The 15,309-nt window shown below is 36.4% G+C and overlaps 2 protein-coding genes across 3 annotated transcripts; one reads left to right on the top strand and one right to left on the bottom strand.

The window, feature by feature from the left end:
• The first annotated feature begins 10,428 nt into the window (after window positions 1-10,428).
• LOC114538523 lies at window positions 10,429-12,574 on the top strand. Of its 2 annotated transcripts, XM_028559692.1 has the most exons (4): window positions 10,429-10,697; window positions 10,944-11,156; window positions 11,262-11,547; window positions 11,619-11,759. In XM_028559692.1, exons 1-4 carry the CDS (start codon window positions 10,481-10,483, stop codon window positions 11,659-11,661), a joined length of 759 nt encoding a protein of 252 aa, XP_028415493.1. In that variant the 5' UTR covers window positions 10,429-10,480; the 3' UTR covers window positions 11,662-11,759. The 2 variants fall into 2 exon arrangements, with proteins under 2 accessions (XP_028415493.1, XP_028415492.1); XM_028559691.1 differs by having other exon boundaries at window positions 11,262-12,574.
• Window positions 12,411-13,976, bottom strand: LOC114538527. The gene is made up of 5 exons (XM_028559696.1): window positions 13,912-13,976; window positions 13,234-13,784; window positions 12,968-13,151; window positions 12,643-12,858; window positions 12,411-12,422 (listed from the first exon to the last, which is right to left on the bottom strand). Exons 1-5 carry the CDS (start codon window positions 13,951-13,953, stop codon window positions 12,411-12,413), a joined length of 1,005 nt encoding a protein of 334 aa, XP_028415497.1. The 5' UTR covers window positions 13,954-13,976.
• Window positions 13,977-15,309: the final 1,333 nt, after the last annotated feature.

The raw sequence follows: 15,309 nt of genomic DNA, 5'->3' as shown, positions 1-15,309 counted from the left end.
GTGGTCATGTCGACGTGCCGTAATCATTGTTCCTTTAATGTCCGTAATTTTATATGGTTTGTGATTGAACCTTGATGTTAGTTTATTTCGTTTTTCTTGTCGAACCAAAACTTGATCTCCTATCTTGAAATTAGAATGTTGTGCCCCACGACGTTTGTCAGCGTATGCTTTGGATTTAATTTTGGTTTCAGCATCAGCTTCATTTATCCGTTTGTTTATCTCTTTCATATCAGTGTTCACTTCTTGGTGGGGTATCTTCGTGCGAATAGTCCGTCCAAAGAGCGCTGTAGCAGGCGGTATTTTAGTCGTACAATGCGGTGTTGCCCGATAATTCATTAGGAATTTCTGTAATTCTTGTTTCCAGTCTTTGTTTTCAATCACTGCAGTTTGAAGACATTTCTTTAGTGGTTTCATGAATGTCTCAGCCTCAGCGTTGGCCTGAGGCCATAAGGGCGTGATTTTGCGATGTTTTATACCGTTTGTTCTCATATATTGACGAATTTCGTCACTTTGAAATGGTGGCCCATTGTTTGATACAATTGTTCTCGGCAATCCATGTGTGGCAAAGATGCGATCAAAGCATTTTATTGTCGATTTTCCATTAGTGCTATGAACAACTTCGACTTCGGGAAATCGGGTGCGGCCATCAATCACTACGAGCAGCAGGTCCTTGCTCGGCAACGGTCCAAGGAAATCAGCATATACAGTGTCCCATGTCTGCGGAGGGATTTCCATCGTATGTAAAGGAGCAGGTTTCGCGGGTTGTCCAACGGATTGACATGCAAGGCATTCTTTCACAGCTTTTTCCGCTAAAGCATCAATACCTGGAAACCATACCTTTTCGCGGAGTAGTTTCTTTGTCTTGACAAGACCTTGGTGGCCTTCATGGGCTAGTTTTATTTTATGTTCACGTAATTGTTTGGGAATGATTAGTCTATTTCTCCGCAGAATTAAGTCCGCTTCCGGTGTTAATGACAACTCTTGTTGTACCTTTTCAAAGGCTTTAAGTTCAGCAACGTCAATATCAGTGTTATCATTATTGTCGGTTTTCAATGACTTCCACGTATTATTTTGCAAGACAGTAATGAGTGTCTGCATCGTTGAATCTTGCTTGACAGCTTCCCGAATCTGTTCTATATTAAGGGCAACAGGAACGGCATTCCGCGCAACAAAACGAACATGTTCATCAGCCAGGTTACGTTTTGTAGGCTCGTTCCTGTCGTCACACGTAGGTATAGGGTGTCTGGATAAGTAGTCAGACGGGTTGGTGGGACCCGGGCGATACTTGACTTGAAGCATCCCTAAGAATGATCGTACTTCAGAGGCATTTTTTGGCGTTGGTGCATCTTTTATTGCACGTGCTTTACTTGCACTGGGAGAGTTACCATTATCAGAAAAGACATAGCCAAAGAATTCTAATTGTTGCAAATTCACACTTGTTAAAGCCAAATCTCAAATGCCTCTCTTTGGCAATTTGTAAAACTTTTCGTAGGGCTTGGTCATGCTCTGTTTGACTACTACCGAAAATGATGAGATCGTCACTAATGTTTCGACAACCAGAAATGCCATTAAACACATTTTGAATAGTGTTTTGGAATATCTCGCTGGCACTGTTTGTTCCAAAGTTTAAACGTTTATATTGAAATAGCCCTTTATGTGTTGTAAAAGTTGTAATGTATCTGGATTGTTCATCAAGTTCTAACTGGTGATAGGCTGATGTTAAATCTAGTTTACTGAAGTATCGAGCTCCATTCAAATCATTAAGAAGGTCTTCAGCAGTTGGTTGAGGGTGTCTTTCTCGTAAAATTGCTGTGTTTGCCTGGCGCATGTCTACACATAATCGAATTTTATCAGGGTTGTTAGGTTTAGGAAATGCTACTATTGGACTCACCCAAAGTGATGGTCCTCTTGCAGGTTCAATGATGTCGTGTGCTTGGAGTTGGTGTAATTCGTGTTCAACTTTCTTTCGTAAAGCAAATGGAATTCGTCTTGTGGGTTGTACAACAGGTTTGACATCTTCGTCAATGTGAAGGTGAGCGTGGAAATCTGTTAATTTTCCAATGCCATGGAGTAATGGTAGGTTTTAAACGAGCGGGAATCTTTGCGTGTGTTGCCAATTTACTGAAGGTAGGTTTGTTTATCTTATTGACATTGATTTTGAGGAAGTTTAAATCAATAGAAGTTTGTCCACTCAAAAGGCAACCAGTAGCATTCTTGACAACTATTATTTTTGCACTAGCGAGTCGTTTCTTAGATTCCAAAACACAATAGAACTGTCCAAGTAATGGAAGTGGTGCTGTACTGCCGAAAGCATAAAGTCGTTTTTTTGACTTTTTCAGTTTAATTGACGGGTTTTCTTTTTGGATGGTGGAGAAGGTGTGTTCATCAATGATGTTGGCTGATGATCCACTATCTATTTGAAATCTAATGGTTGGCTTGCCCAATTTTAATTTGGTATGAAACAACTGCTTGTTTTGTTTATTTGTGCTGGTCTCGCAAGGTCCCTTGACTTTATATACGCTGAAACTGTATTCTTCACTGTCAGTACTGTCCTCATCCTTGGTGCTTTGTAAATCTTGAGCATCGTTTTGCACAGCATTAGCAGAATTTTGATTTTGTTTCTTGTCTCTTGAATTGCATACTCTTGCAAAATGATTGTACTTAAAGCAGTTGCTGCATCTCTGTCCCTCAGCTGGGCATTTTCCTCCATTATGGGGCCACGAATATCCACAACGGAAACATCGTTTCGATGATTGGAGCGTTACAGGTGGTTTTACCTGCGTATAGGAACCTTTACGAGGTTGTTGAAATCTTTTATTTGAACTCATCTCTTGACGATTTGGTCTTTCCGACTGGACTTTGTGAACATCGTCTGCACTGTTATCGCAGCACGATTTGGGAGAGTTACGAGGAACTCCTTCGATTCCTTTAGCTTGTTTCTCTGTCTCATGAAGTGTTCTCGCATAATTTAATATTTCTGTTAATGAAAGAGCAGGTGTGCGGAATGAATATCGACGTAGTTTCTTATTTATTGTTCCCAACTCTATCTGCGCTTTGATCTCTTTATCCTTGTTATCACCAAATTCACAATATTTTGCTGCAATCTGTAGTCGTGTATGAAAATCGTCTACGGTTTCGTGTGATTCATGCTTCAAATTTCGAAACTTAAATATTTCAAATGATACATTCTTCGTCGGTGTAAAATATTTTGTTAACGCATCGCAGGCCTCCTTGAACTCGTTGTCGTCTCCTTTATCTGCTAATGTGTCAAAGATGTCATTGACTTCCTCGCCAACATAATGTAAAAGCAAAGCACGTTTCCGACCCGCATCTGTGATGTTCATAGCGGTCATTAGGTTGTTAAATCTCTTTAAGTATTTTTCCCATCTTGCAGCTAAGTTGCTTGGGTCTCGTAGATTAAATTCTGGAAAAACTGGAAGTGCAGTGGCCATGTTTGCGTATTTGTAACTTCGTATTTATTTTACCATTCTCGTCGCCATTATTGTGTTCCTTCCTTAATCTATTTGTTAACACGTGATCTATATACATTTACTTCATATAAGCAAACATTATAATCATCATCATCATTACTTTATTTAAAGCATGCTATCCCCACTCAATTCTAAAAAGAGCTGATTTCCAGGAGTGGCGTGTAATAATACAAAAAAATTGAAAATAGTACAATATTTACAAAAAAAGAGATAAAAGTATGAAAGACTAATTAATTATTCTATATTACAGATTAAATGTAAGACTTGAGATTGAACGCTTGCGGTGCCTAACTAAGGTAGCTTTTTTTGCCGCTATCGGAAGAATATTCCACATACTTGACGCACTGTAATTGAAACTGCATTTTAAAAAACTGGTTACTGGTTTTGGTAACTTTCAATCAGTGTCATAATTTCGCAGATGATAGCAGCCTTCCAAATCTCGGAGTTTTATAAAATTCTTAGTCAGGCCCGGAGCTGAAAGTCCATTGAGGACCTTATACAACAAAACACTCTTCAATTTAGCACGTCTGACATTAAGAGTGTCTAAATTTAATTTTTGCAATATCATGCTGGGACTGACATCGTAATTTGCACAGTAATCCCTTTAACCGCACGGTTCTAGAGTACCTGCAATTTATCCTTTAAGACGTTATCACAAGTGTCCCACAAAGGGAAGCAGTAATCGAAATACGGCTGAATTAAATCAATGTGTGAAATCTAACACTGTTTCAAAATTATTGACTCCTAGTATCCCATTGGGATGCATATTTCTTAGGAAAATTTATTTCTGTCAATTTAAACATTATATGTGGAAACGTAGATGTATGTTCTATCATAAAAATGAAAAATCTGCTTTTTCAAACGACTTTTAATATTTTCTTTTCATCGAAATTGAGTTTATGAAATGGCCCTTAAAATATTTGTCTGACGGTTGCCTCTATGCTCGTATTTAGCAGCAAATCCCATACGAAAAATCCACATGATTTCACATATGTGAAATCTCACATGTGGATTTAGAACCTGTGGAATTTCACATGTGAAGTTATGTGATGGGACCTGTGAAATTTCACTTGTTGATTTAGAACCTGTGGAATTTCACATGTGAAGTTATGTGATGGGACCTGTGAAATTTCCCTTGTGGAATTGAAACCTGTGGAATTTCACATGTGAAGTTATGTGAAGGGACCTGTGAAATTTCACATGTGAGATTTCATATATTCCTAATCCACTCGTGAAATTATGTGAAGCTGGTTCAACAATGAAAATTTTATATATAACTTTGCAGATGGAAGGTTTAAATAATATATTTTTGTGGTTAGTTCTAAAAATTTCCAGTATAGAACTAATAAATAATATACAAGATAAATACAAGCTATAACTAAATAAATATTCATATACATATAATATACAAGAAGGTATCAAACTTAGCAATTAATTCTCCTCTGCAACTTTCCTTCTTCTCTTCTCCGCAATTATCTCATCCTTGCACTTTTGGGCCATGGCAGCCTTCACTGATGCATGTAGCTCCTGGAAACCTTTTAATCACATGGGCTAAGAAAAAACCGAAAGCAAGTCAGTTAATTTTGCAGCTTTCGGTAGCAAATATTTGCATTGCCAGTCAATATATGCTACAAATTGTTTCAACTTACAAATGATCAACTAGACGTTCTCTTGATTCAAGGCAGGCCGTCCTTCTTTTCCTTTCCCGGTTACGGATGACTCATCTATGGTTTTTCTTTCAAACAAAAGAGCCATCAATGAGCCAGTCATTTTCTTCTCTGTAGTGGTGTTCATTATTTCGGCCTCCTGAACTGGATCAGCAAAACTGTGTAAAAGGGAATTCAATTGAGTTTTGAATGACCAGTAAATTTATAAACATAATGTGAAATACAGTACAACGAAGTAGAGTTCAATTGGTTGCAATTAGCTTTCCAACAATGCAAAAATTATACTAAAACCGTTATGTCCTTGATTTTTGAAACACCAGAATAAGCTTATTTTTTAATAATATGACCTGATCTATAAAATCGAAATCTGAATTCGACTCTTCAGCAAAATTTACAACTTCGCATTCATCGGGTCATTTTTACTGTGAATTGAATATTTCATATCATCGATGGAAGTTTTATAGGAAAATACATATTTTATATTGCCATATTTTAGATGGGTTGTTGTGATATATTTTACTGATGTAGATTCCTTTCATTCCTGGTATTATAAATTGAAAGGAAAATTCCCACCTGGTCACATGCACTGTCGTTTTCCGCTTTTTCGTCGTAATTTCCTATTCATAGTTGTTTTGATCAGACATTGACATGCAAGTTTCCTAAATAATTATCACAACGTAATTCATTGGTTTGTGTTTGGTCTTTGCCTGCATGTATACATTTGTTTGGAAATAATAAGTTTACCGTACCCAAGTTTTCATATTAGTGTATTAAAAGGCAATATTCTTTACCTCGTCTCTTAACTTCCTTGCATCTATTTGTTTAGAATAATATCTCTTATAGAATCACACATAAGCAATGCATTTTTATTTTTATTTGGAGCTGCTTGACGGACTTTTGCTTTCTGCTTGACAGACTTTTGCATTTGTTACGCTTCAAATGTTGGTCAAAGACTCAATTAGCATATTTGTACCAAATGGACATGCCTTATACGGTTATAAAGATTATGGATGTTGTGGATATTTACGTTTTCGCGGAAGATATTACGAACGAGAATTGGTTCATGTTTGGAATATAAAAATATTGGACACTTCATGTACCGCGACTAGGGCCCTACTGCTTATACTTTGACGGAGAATTCTACAAAAAGTAGAAATTGTGTCATGTACGGTATTCGTTGCCTAGTCCGAGATTCAGTAAATATCCATCATAAGCAGTTGAGTCACCTGCTTGCTTGTATTGAACAATATAGAGATGAAAGACCTTATTCCACTCCATGGTTGTGAAGCTATACAAACTGATACAAACATTTATCCCCGCACAAATTGCTTCCAATTCCTCTTCAAAACACTCAAAAGGAATCCCACAAGAAAAGAATGATGAATCAATGAGTTTAAAAACTATCAAACTATTAGGAATATATTTGATGGCAACTGTCAATAACGCCACGCGTGTTCCACTTTATCCCTGCAACGGGAATTCCGGAATCCTGCGCTCAGAACGGTTTCCTTTGAACATTAATAAAAACCTATTCATTTCCCGCATGGACTACATACCTATTATTGTAACACCATCTGCAAAATCTAAGAAGAATGCTACGTGGAAAGAACTATTAAACTCTACCAGCTACCAAACGTTCTATTCCAATATATTTATTTCGTCGAAAAGAAATGCTCTCGTCCCATGAAATCCTACTTCCTGTATTTGAAATCCGCTATGCAAATCCTCGTTGTCAATCCCAATCCCACCAACGTATCTTTTCATTAACAGGAAACTCTGTACGAAGGAGTAAATCAAAAGTTCCGGCTAATCGCCAGCATTTGAAAGTGAGATACTTGAATTTTGTACTATAAAATAATACTGAAAACTTGCTCTTGGAAAATTGCCTACGTATTCATCATTAACCAAACCACATTCCTCATCTCCGCTCTGTTTATGGCATAAAAACCAAACCCTAATCGCAAATAGTTCCAGATGACTGAAAGCAATTGGAAAACGACGGAAAAATCAATAGCTATTGAAGAGATGCCCAAAGGAGTTGCGAAATCACCTCTCGTACAGAATTTTAAAAACGGGACGGAAAACAATTAAACCTTTAGGTGAAGTTGATTCACAGTAGGAAGTGCGTTATAGCCATTCACGAATATATATTGCCCGAGTGCAATGTACAACTGATAATTATGTATTCTGTGTTTCATCAAAAACTAATTATTTTTTGGATGATCAGGACGATTATAAAAATCGGATAGTTGGGAGATCGGAAATAAAGATCGAGGTTTAAAATAAAAAAGACAGCTCCATTCTATAGATTGGAGTTATATGATGAAACTTGGCACGGAAATCTTTAAAAGGTTTAATACTTGCGCCTGAAAAATTCGAGCGGACAAATATATTGTATTTGATAAAGAACAAGATGATAGATGTTCATATTTGAACACCTCGATCAGTGTCCAAAAGAGGGACCAAATCTAAAAATGTCAAGTAGACGGCTGGAACATTATTTAATATTGAGCATTTGCATACCATATCTATTTTTTGAATTTGTAGCAAGTTATCACATCCTAATGCAGGCAATCCCGGAAAGTGCTTCCTCTGTTCCGTAATGTTTGGCCTCATTTCACGCCAGAGATTGTTTTACTATCTCTCTCGATTTCTGAATCGAACCTTGTGTTTCCTATCACTTCAAGGTTCGGCGTGAAGGTCAGTGGTACGTTCGTTGACGTAGCGGCTTCAAATATGAGGCATCTGGTATCTTTTTTGTTGTAGATCATCCTAATCTTTCATTTTCCTGTCCTGTGCAATCTGTCTGATTAAACCAACTACTCGAATGGGAATGTGAAATTTTCCAAATACACAGAACCTTCTTTTATTTTAATGGTATATTGGGATTTTGCATGTGTTTAAAAAAGAGAGTTTTTGAGTTTTGAGTCAGTTTTTGATCTCGCATTTTTACAAATTATGGAGTAAGTTTATTATTTGGATTATTTTTATTATTCCCATCACCGGCATCAGTAAATTTTGATCCCCCTTGGGAAGTTTTTTAAAAATGAAATGAATCTACATTTGTGAAAAAGAATAACAATGAATAGTGTAGTCACATATTCTTTTTTCCGCGATTTTATAAAGTGCATGAATGTGAACCATTTCGACATTTATGCATGTCAACCTATTCATTGAATGCAAAAATGACCCGATTTGAGTGGTAATTATTAATTATTACTTCGTTGAACTCTTTCCTTTGGCACATATAAAACGCGAGATTTAAACGAGAAGTTTTATTAATTACGGTTTTACAGTGAGCAAAAGTAGGGATCAATTAGCTTCTTCTATTGTTGAATTGTTTTATTGTACTGTTCTGTACAATATATGAATATATGCAAAACGTTTTAATCATTTTTCTTAGCGAACAATAAATATCTTTCCCCTTATTTCTGTGCAAAACAACTAAAAATGTAATAGAGCTTTACAAATTTTTCATGGCGGCATCATCTTCTTAAATAATTATATCCAGCACTTTATCTACTGGTATATCATAAGATTTTTTTCTTATTTCATCGTAAATAAGAATGATTGATGTGAAACATTTATACATGTACTCATTCGTCCATAAACATTTTCTTGACAAACAAAAAAACACCAGCAATGCTTTCCAAATTAAAATATACTCAACATTCGCATGAATGCACAGACATAATATTTACTTGCAGATATATTAAGAGATAACACCAGCGGGTACACGCATGGGAAGGGTGCATAGGAATGGAAGAACTCTTTCACCCAACCAAGGTTTGCTTGTAGTAAAATAAATCATAATTATATCCAGCACTTTATCTACTGCATGGTATATCATCATCTTCTTAAATAATTATATCCAGCACTTTATCTTCTGGTATATCATAAAATTTTTTTTCTTATTTCATCGTAAATAAGAATGATTAATGTAGAATTTAACATGGAAACATACATGCATTCATTCGTGCATGAACATTTTCTTGACAAACAAAAAAACACCAGCAATGCTTTCCAAATTAAAATATACACAGCATTCGCATCAATGCACAGACATGATATGTACTTGCAGATATATTAAGAGATAACACCAGCGGGTACACGCATGGGAAGGGTGCATTGTCCTGAATTTTTTGTGGTCAGTTAAAGTGGTTGGATCTGAATTTCTTGTCGTCAGTTAGTGCCGACTGAAATTAGGCGTTGATATCACTGGGAACAATCGTGTCCGTAAAAATGTTTGCTGCAAAAAGGTAAAAACATGCCAACAAAGCTAGCATTGTTTCCTCCAGGTTTGCCTTCTACAACTGTGTAGTAATCTTTCTGCCAATGATGAGGTCGCATCTATTTTTTCAGCAGCATGACAGGCACATTTTGAGCACCAGTGTTTCAGTGTCTTCGCATGTTCGCTCGCATTTTCGTTTCCAGTCAACATGCTTTGCCACTAAATTAAGCGGTGATTTTCTGTATTTCGCAGTGGAGCCACTTCCCCAAACGTACCATTTTCCCGACCTTGTTGGGCAAAACCACAAATTCGTACGATTGTGGCGATATCTCCAAATGCCAGTAATAATGTTTTCAGGAAGACCTTCATCTAGTTTGTATAGCTTGGTATTGTTTGCTTTATCTTGCTTGTAGCGACACCAACTATCTGGATTGCTTTTGCTTTTTCGAAGAAGCACAGTGGAATAAGCTTGTGTCAACGCCGGCTTTCATTGCAGCTAAATCTCCTCAATTTCTTCCCATAGTAGTTTTGCAATTCGTCAATTTTGGCATTGGTTAAGTTTCCCTTTCTTCCTATTCTCGACTTCAACCCTCGGAAACACGTGTAGCTATCACGTGACTAAATTTGTAAACAAAGCGCGAATGGTTGGAGCTCTTTGTTTCAACTGCGTACAGTAAATATGGCTGAAAAAATGGACAAAAAAATTTGTACCATGAACGTCGCTACTTTAAAAAAATATCTACAAGAACGCGGGATTACAGTAAATGGATATCTAAAACCAGCTTTAGTTCAGATCGCTTGTGCGGTAGAAAAAGTGATGTTGCCTATTGACCCTAATTTTCAGTGTGATGATATTACCAAGAGTGTGCAAAATGTTTAATAATTCATGATGTTAGGATTGCTGATCCATTTACTGGAAAGACTTAAAACGATTTTATTAACTGTCCACCATTCGGACTTTATGATATATTTAATCACTTAATTCTTTGTTTGCAATCACGTGATCTACGGAAATTTGATTTTCATCTGACGGGCAAGTTTAACAAATATGGCGGCTGTTGTGTGCTTTGGGAGATATTTTAAAATCCAAAATGCCGGATTGCTGTTCGGTTTATCTATGTACCAACCGCTCGAACAAGAACAGGGATAAACGCTTCTTCAGAATACCTAAAGAAATCTCGCACAGAGGAGACAAAACAAGAGATATTTCAAAAAGACGTCGAGCTAAATGGCTTGCCAACCTGTCGTTGGTGACGAAAGGAGTTGAGTCTCGACATGCTCGTGTATGCAGCGACCATTTTGTTAAAGGTATTATAGCCCATAAATCTAGTTCATCAGTTGTTATATTTACTAGTGTAATTGCTTGTACACAACTCTTCTCATCTGATGTTTAATGAAGGTATATTAAAATACTTATATATAGTTACTGTATTATGTGTACTTGTCATTGGAAATCCTACTCCCCCTACCCTGGAGAAATGTAGAGAATTAGCCTTTTTGTAAGTTTTCCAATGACAAGTGCATTCTAAAAGCTACAAAAGCACTCCTTTCCAGGTTATCCAAGTGAACTATTTGATGAAGAAGATATTGATTGGGCACCAACAATTAACCTTGGGCATCAAAAAGTGAAACCGACTTCAGAATGTGCTTTGAAAAGGCGGAAAAGAGCAGTTGAACGAGAAGAGAAGCGACAACAAAATCAGGCAGCCCTTGCTCTCCTGTCTCTCCAGAATCCTCCACTTCCAAAGGATGTTAATGACTTATCAAGTATGGGTACATACTGTTAATGCAAATGACATTAATATTTTTACATTATGATTTTGTTAATTTTCTACGAGTATCTAATTTATATCATAATGTATACTTGAACAGATAAATCATTGGAAAATGTCACAGATCGTGATGGCCCAACTGTTGTACGCACGAAAGAATGCCAAACATATGTTACTGCTGAGTCGTTGGAAGAAAGAGATAAAGAATTGGCTGAGAAAAAGCTTGAGCTACTTGACTTACAGGCTAAGGTCTCACTTACTGGACTTTCGAAGGAGGAATTTGCAAAGAGTGAAGCAAAGACCAGATTTTATACAGGTCTACCTAACTTTTTGGTACTGTTACAGGTGTTTAACCTTTGTGAAGCTTGGATATCTCACACTGACAGGTCAGCACTAACTAAATTTGAACAACTTATCTTGACTCTTATGAGACTAAAACTTAATCTTTCACTCCAAGACTTGGCATACAGATTTGGAATATCCACTGCGACAGCATCTAGAGTTTTCAAGAAATTGATATCTATTTTGCACTTGAGACTTCAGTTTCTGATTGAATGGCCTGAGAGAGAAATACTTAGGGCTACAATGCCCATGGATTTCAGAAACACTTTTGGAAACCAAATAGCTGTAATAATAGATTGCTTCGAAGTATTTGTAGAGAGACCATCTAACTTATTAGCCCGTGCTCAAAGTTGGTCAAACTATAAGCACCACAATACTGTCAAATTTCTTATCGGTATTGCACCTCAAGGATATATTACCTTCATATCAGATGCTTGGGGAGGAAGAGTTAGTGACAAACATCTAACAGAGAAAAGCAAAATTCTTCAAAATCTTCTCCCAGGTGATGTTGTACTAGCAGATCGTGGATTCAACATTGAAGAGAATGTTGGGCTCTACTGTGCCTCTCTTAAAATACCAGCCTTCACAAAAGGAAAGTCACAACTAACACCTTTTGAAGTGGAAGAAACCCGAAAGATAGCTCATGTCCGCATACATGTGGAAAGAGTTATTGGGTTAGTAAGGCGCAAGTTTCAAGTCCTTCAAAGTAGAGCAATGCCCACCGAATTTTTGCACACACAGCCTGGAGAACAACATTCATTGATTGACAAGATTGGAGTTGTATGTTGTGCTCTGACAAACCTATGTCAATCTGTGGTTCCATTGGAGTAAGAATTATTAATGAAAATCTACCTTATGTAAATAATTATATTAAAAATATTTAGCAGTGTTGATATAACTTAAATATTCAAGAGTTATACTGTAAGTTAAATTTAATTATTTAAGAATATTAAACATACATTTGTATTTATAAATTTGTGTACAAAATGATTACAAATCTTAAGTTATTGTGATATTTACTCCTCAGAATTTTTTAGCTCAAGGGCAGAAAATGGTTTAGAGAAAAATCTCCCTAATACTTCTGGCAGATACACTTCTAAAGAACAACTCTGCCTTAGGTACAACACTATCCAAAATACAATATCTGGTAGGACTCGTTCTATGTAAATGTCATTCTCATTCCATACTATAAAATCACAATAATCAATTTCCATAATGTGAATTTGTGCTTGAATTTGAAAGTAATAGGCATGGTTCTTGTCCAGCTGTATACCAGTTTCACTTTTGACCAGACAGAATCCCTTGTCACCTGCACAATCTACCAGGTTTTCCTTCTCCTTCTTGCAAAATGGACACTATACAGTGAGTGAAAAGATTGGAGTGATTTACATTAGAGAGGGTGACCTTACAATGTATTCAACCATCCCTAATGTATATAAGCTTTTAAAAGAATGAGTTGTATACCTTTATTTCACATGCTCCAATACCACAACAATCACACATGACCACCCCATCTGGTGTTGCACCCATAAATGACCATTTAAGGTTCACTCTTAACCCACTTTCACATACTGAAAATGTTTCATGTTGTTGGCACATGACACTTTCATACTTTTTCCTTGCAATACCCTCATGATTGCAACCATATCTAAAGGAATAAAATGCAAAATTATCAAAATATAAAATCAATACATTACAATAAAAAATTCTTGTTCTGCAAATAGTTATACCTGGTAGCTTCACTTGAAAACCTATATGCTTCTGGATAGCATATAGACTTAATCAACGACTTTGATGGTTTTTCTGGATTTGTTCGGACAACAGATTTAAGTCTTGATGCTGTGATTCGACCAGCTCTATGTGTAAACCATAGTTTTGAGTTGCTTTGCCTCCTGGTTTCTGCTTCTAAGACAGCTACTTGTTTTGCTGTTATTTTTAATGTTAGCTTCTGGCATTCATTCATTAATTGGTTGTGGTCAAGTTTTAATGATTCTTCTGATCCATAGCTCATAATAGGCTTTGGTAATACCTCAGTGGCTGACATAGGTATAAATGAGGAATAATAGAGTCGTTTTGACATTAAACAGGCACTTTTGGGAAAGTTCTTATTCAGGGTTTTAAAGAACTCATGGTATTCCATTGATCCATGTGCAACTGTGGGGCATGGTGGCTTTGGTTGTTGTATTGTAGGGGATGACTTTCCACACATAGCATTATCCATCTTTTGTTTTTTTGCCTTTGCTGAGGATAGGTCCATTGTTTTGACTGATGCAGGTTCGATCTGCAGAAAAACATACAATACAGCTTAGTACTATTCATGTGCACTGCATATATAATGGCAATTTGTTATTTAATCTACATGCACTTCTCTAACACTATAATAATAATATTGCTGTTATGAAGCAAACCTTTTTCATAGGTGCTGGCATCAACCACTTGCTTTTTTCCATCGTACAGGTAATAGTTTCACGTGTCCGCACTGGCTGTTTCAATGAAATATAGCACTGCTCCTACATGAGAGCAAGACTCTGCCAATCTATATATGAAACAAATGTTTTAACCTTGTGTTTAATAATACACTACTGATACTTCAAACTCACTAATTTGCAAACGAAATTTATAGATTTTACAAACCCTGCCATGCAATTGCAATGTCCTGTCAGTACTTCACCATCTTCCTTCATTATCACCCAAGTCTTTAACGGTGTTTCTGTAGATCTCTGGGAGTGATTAACCTGTTCAAAACAAAAAAAATTTGAGCAAATGAACCAAATTATACAATATAAATTAAATTCCTTAATACTTAAAACTGTACGGTACCCTTGCCATTATTAGTTGGTTCCCATTCTTTAATTTCTTTATACCAGTGCCGTGTACCCATCCACATACAAAAAAGTTGTACGCCTCAAGACTCTTGAAAGCCTTCATCTGCTGTTTTGAGTAAAAGGACGTTTGGATAACGAGATAATTCGAGATATCTGGAAATTCCAGATTCGGTAGGTCCTTGAAGTCTGTCGAAAAACTGTTTTTATTCATAGCATAGGGATCTATACCATCACATAATGTGATCTTTTCAATGTATCTCGCTTTTACATTGGGTTCTAACTTGTAGAAATAATCTGATAAAGAAGAGGAAGTGGTCGAAGATGTCGAATGACTTGACTCTGGAGCAGCCGCCATATTTAACTTGCCTAAACTTGCCCGTCAGATGAAAATCAAATTTCCGTAGATCACGTGATTGCAAACAAAGAATATACCACTCTTCGGACTACTATTTACAACACTCATAATGATATGCAAAAGTTAAATAAAGGTACCAGTTCACTCTGTTTTGGGAGTATAATTTTACTCCATTATTTTAACTCCATTCTTAGAGTAGTTTCTACCTCATTAATGGAGTAATATTTACCTTTGCCAGAGTAAAAAACACTCTAGTTTAAAACTTCACTCTCATTTTGGAGTAAAAATCAACCCAAAAGTGGAGTACATTTTACCGATTACAAGCGCTAAAAATACTCTGGTTTAATTTTACTCTTATGTAGGAGTAAAAAACATACCAAAACTGGAGTAAATTGTATTCCTTTCGAGGGTGAAAAGTACTCTAAGTTTGCCAATTTTACTCTCATTTTGGAGTAAAAAATGTACGAAAAGTGGAGCAAATTTTATTTCTTATGGGGGGGGGGGTGAAAACTACTGAAATATTGTTGGACGCAAAAATAGTAAAACACAACAAATACTGTAAAGGAAGAAAATCTTAATGAACAATTTTATCATACATAGGTACAAATGGGTCAAGGTAGCAGTAT

Source organism: Dendronephthya gigantea, unplaced genomic scaffold, assembly GCF_004324835.1.
Source record: "Dendronephthya gigantea isolate DGI-Jeju-01 unplaced genomic scaffold, DenGig_1.0 000187F, whole genome shotgun sequence".
NCBI classification, from domain to species: domain Eukaryota; kingdom Metazoa; phylum Cnidaria; class Anthozoa; order Malacalcyonacea; family Nephtheidae; genus Dendronephthya; species Dendronephthya gigantea.
The sequence above is the reverse complement of the archived record's forward strand: the minus strand, read 5'-3'. Positions and strand labels throughout refer to the sequence as shown.

Bases quoted from the DNA above. Each gene is read 5' to 3' on its own strand.
- LOC114538527 (XM_028559696.1), bottom strand. From the start codon at position 13,953: ATGGAAAAAAGCAAGTGGTTGATGCCAGCACCTATGAAAAAG. The intron at 13,785-13,911 runs GTTTGCTTCATA...GTTTTTCTGCAG, and splicing joins TGCCAGCACCTATGAAAAAG to ATCGAACCTGCATCAGTCAA. The intron at 12,859-12,967 runs GTATACAACTCA...CTCACTGTATAG, and splicing joins TTGGAGCATGTGAAATAAAG to TGTCCATTTTGCAAGAAGGA.
- LOC114538523 (XM_028559691.1), top strand. From the start codon at position 10,481: ATGCCGGATTGCTGTTCGGTTTATCTATGTACCAACCGCTCGAACAAG. The intron at 10,698-10,943 runs GTATTATAGCCC...ACTCCTTTCCAG, and splicing joins CAGCGACCATTTTGTTAAAG to GTTATCCAAGTGAACTATTT. The intron at 11,157-11,261 runs GTATGGGTACAT...ATACTTGAACAG, and splicing joins GGATGTTAATGACTTATCAA to ATAAATCATTGGAAAATGTC.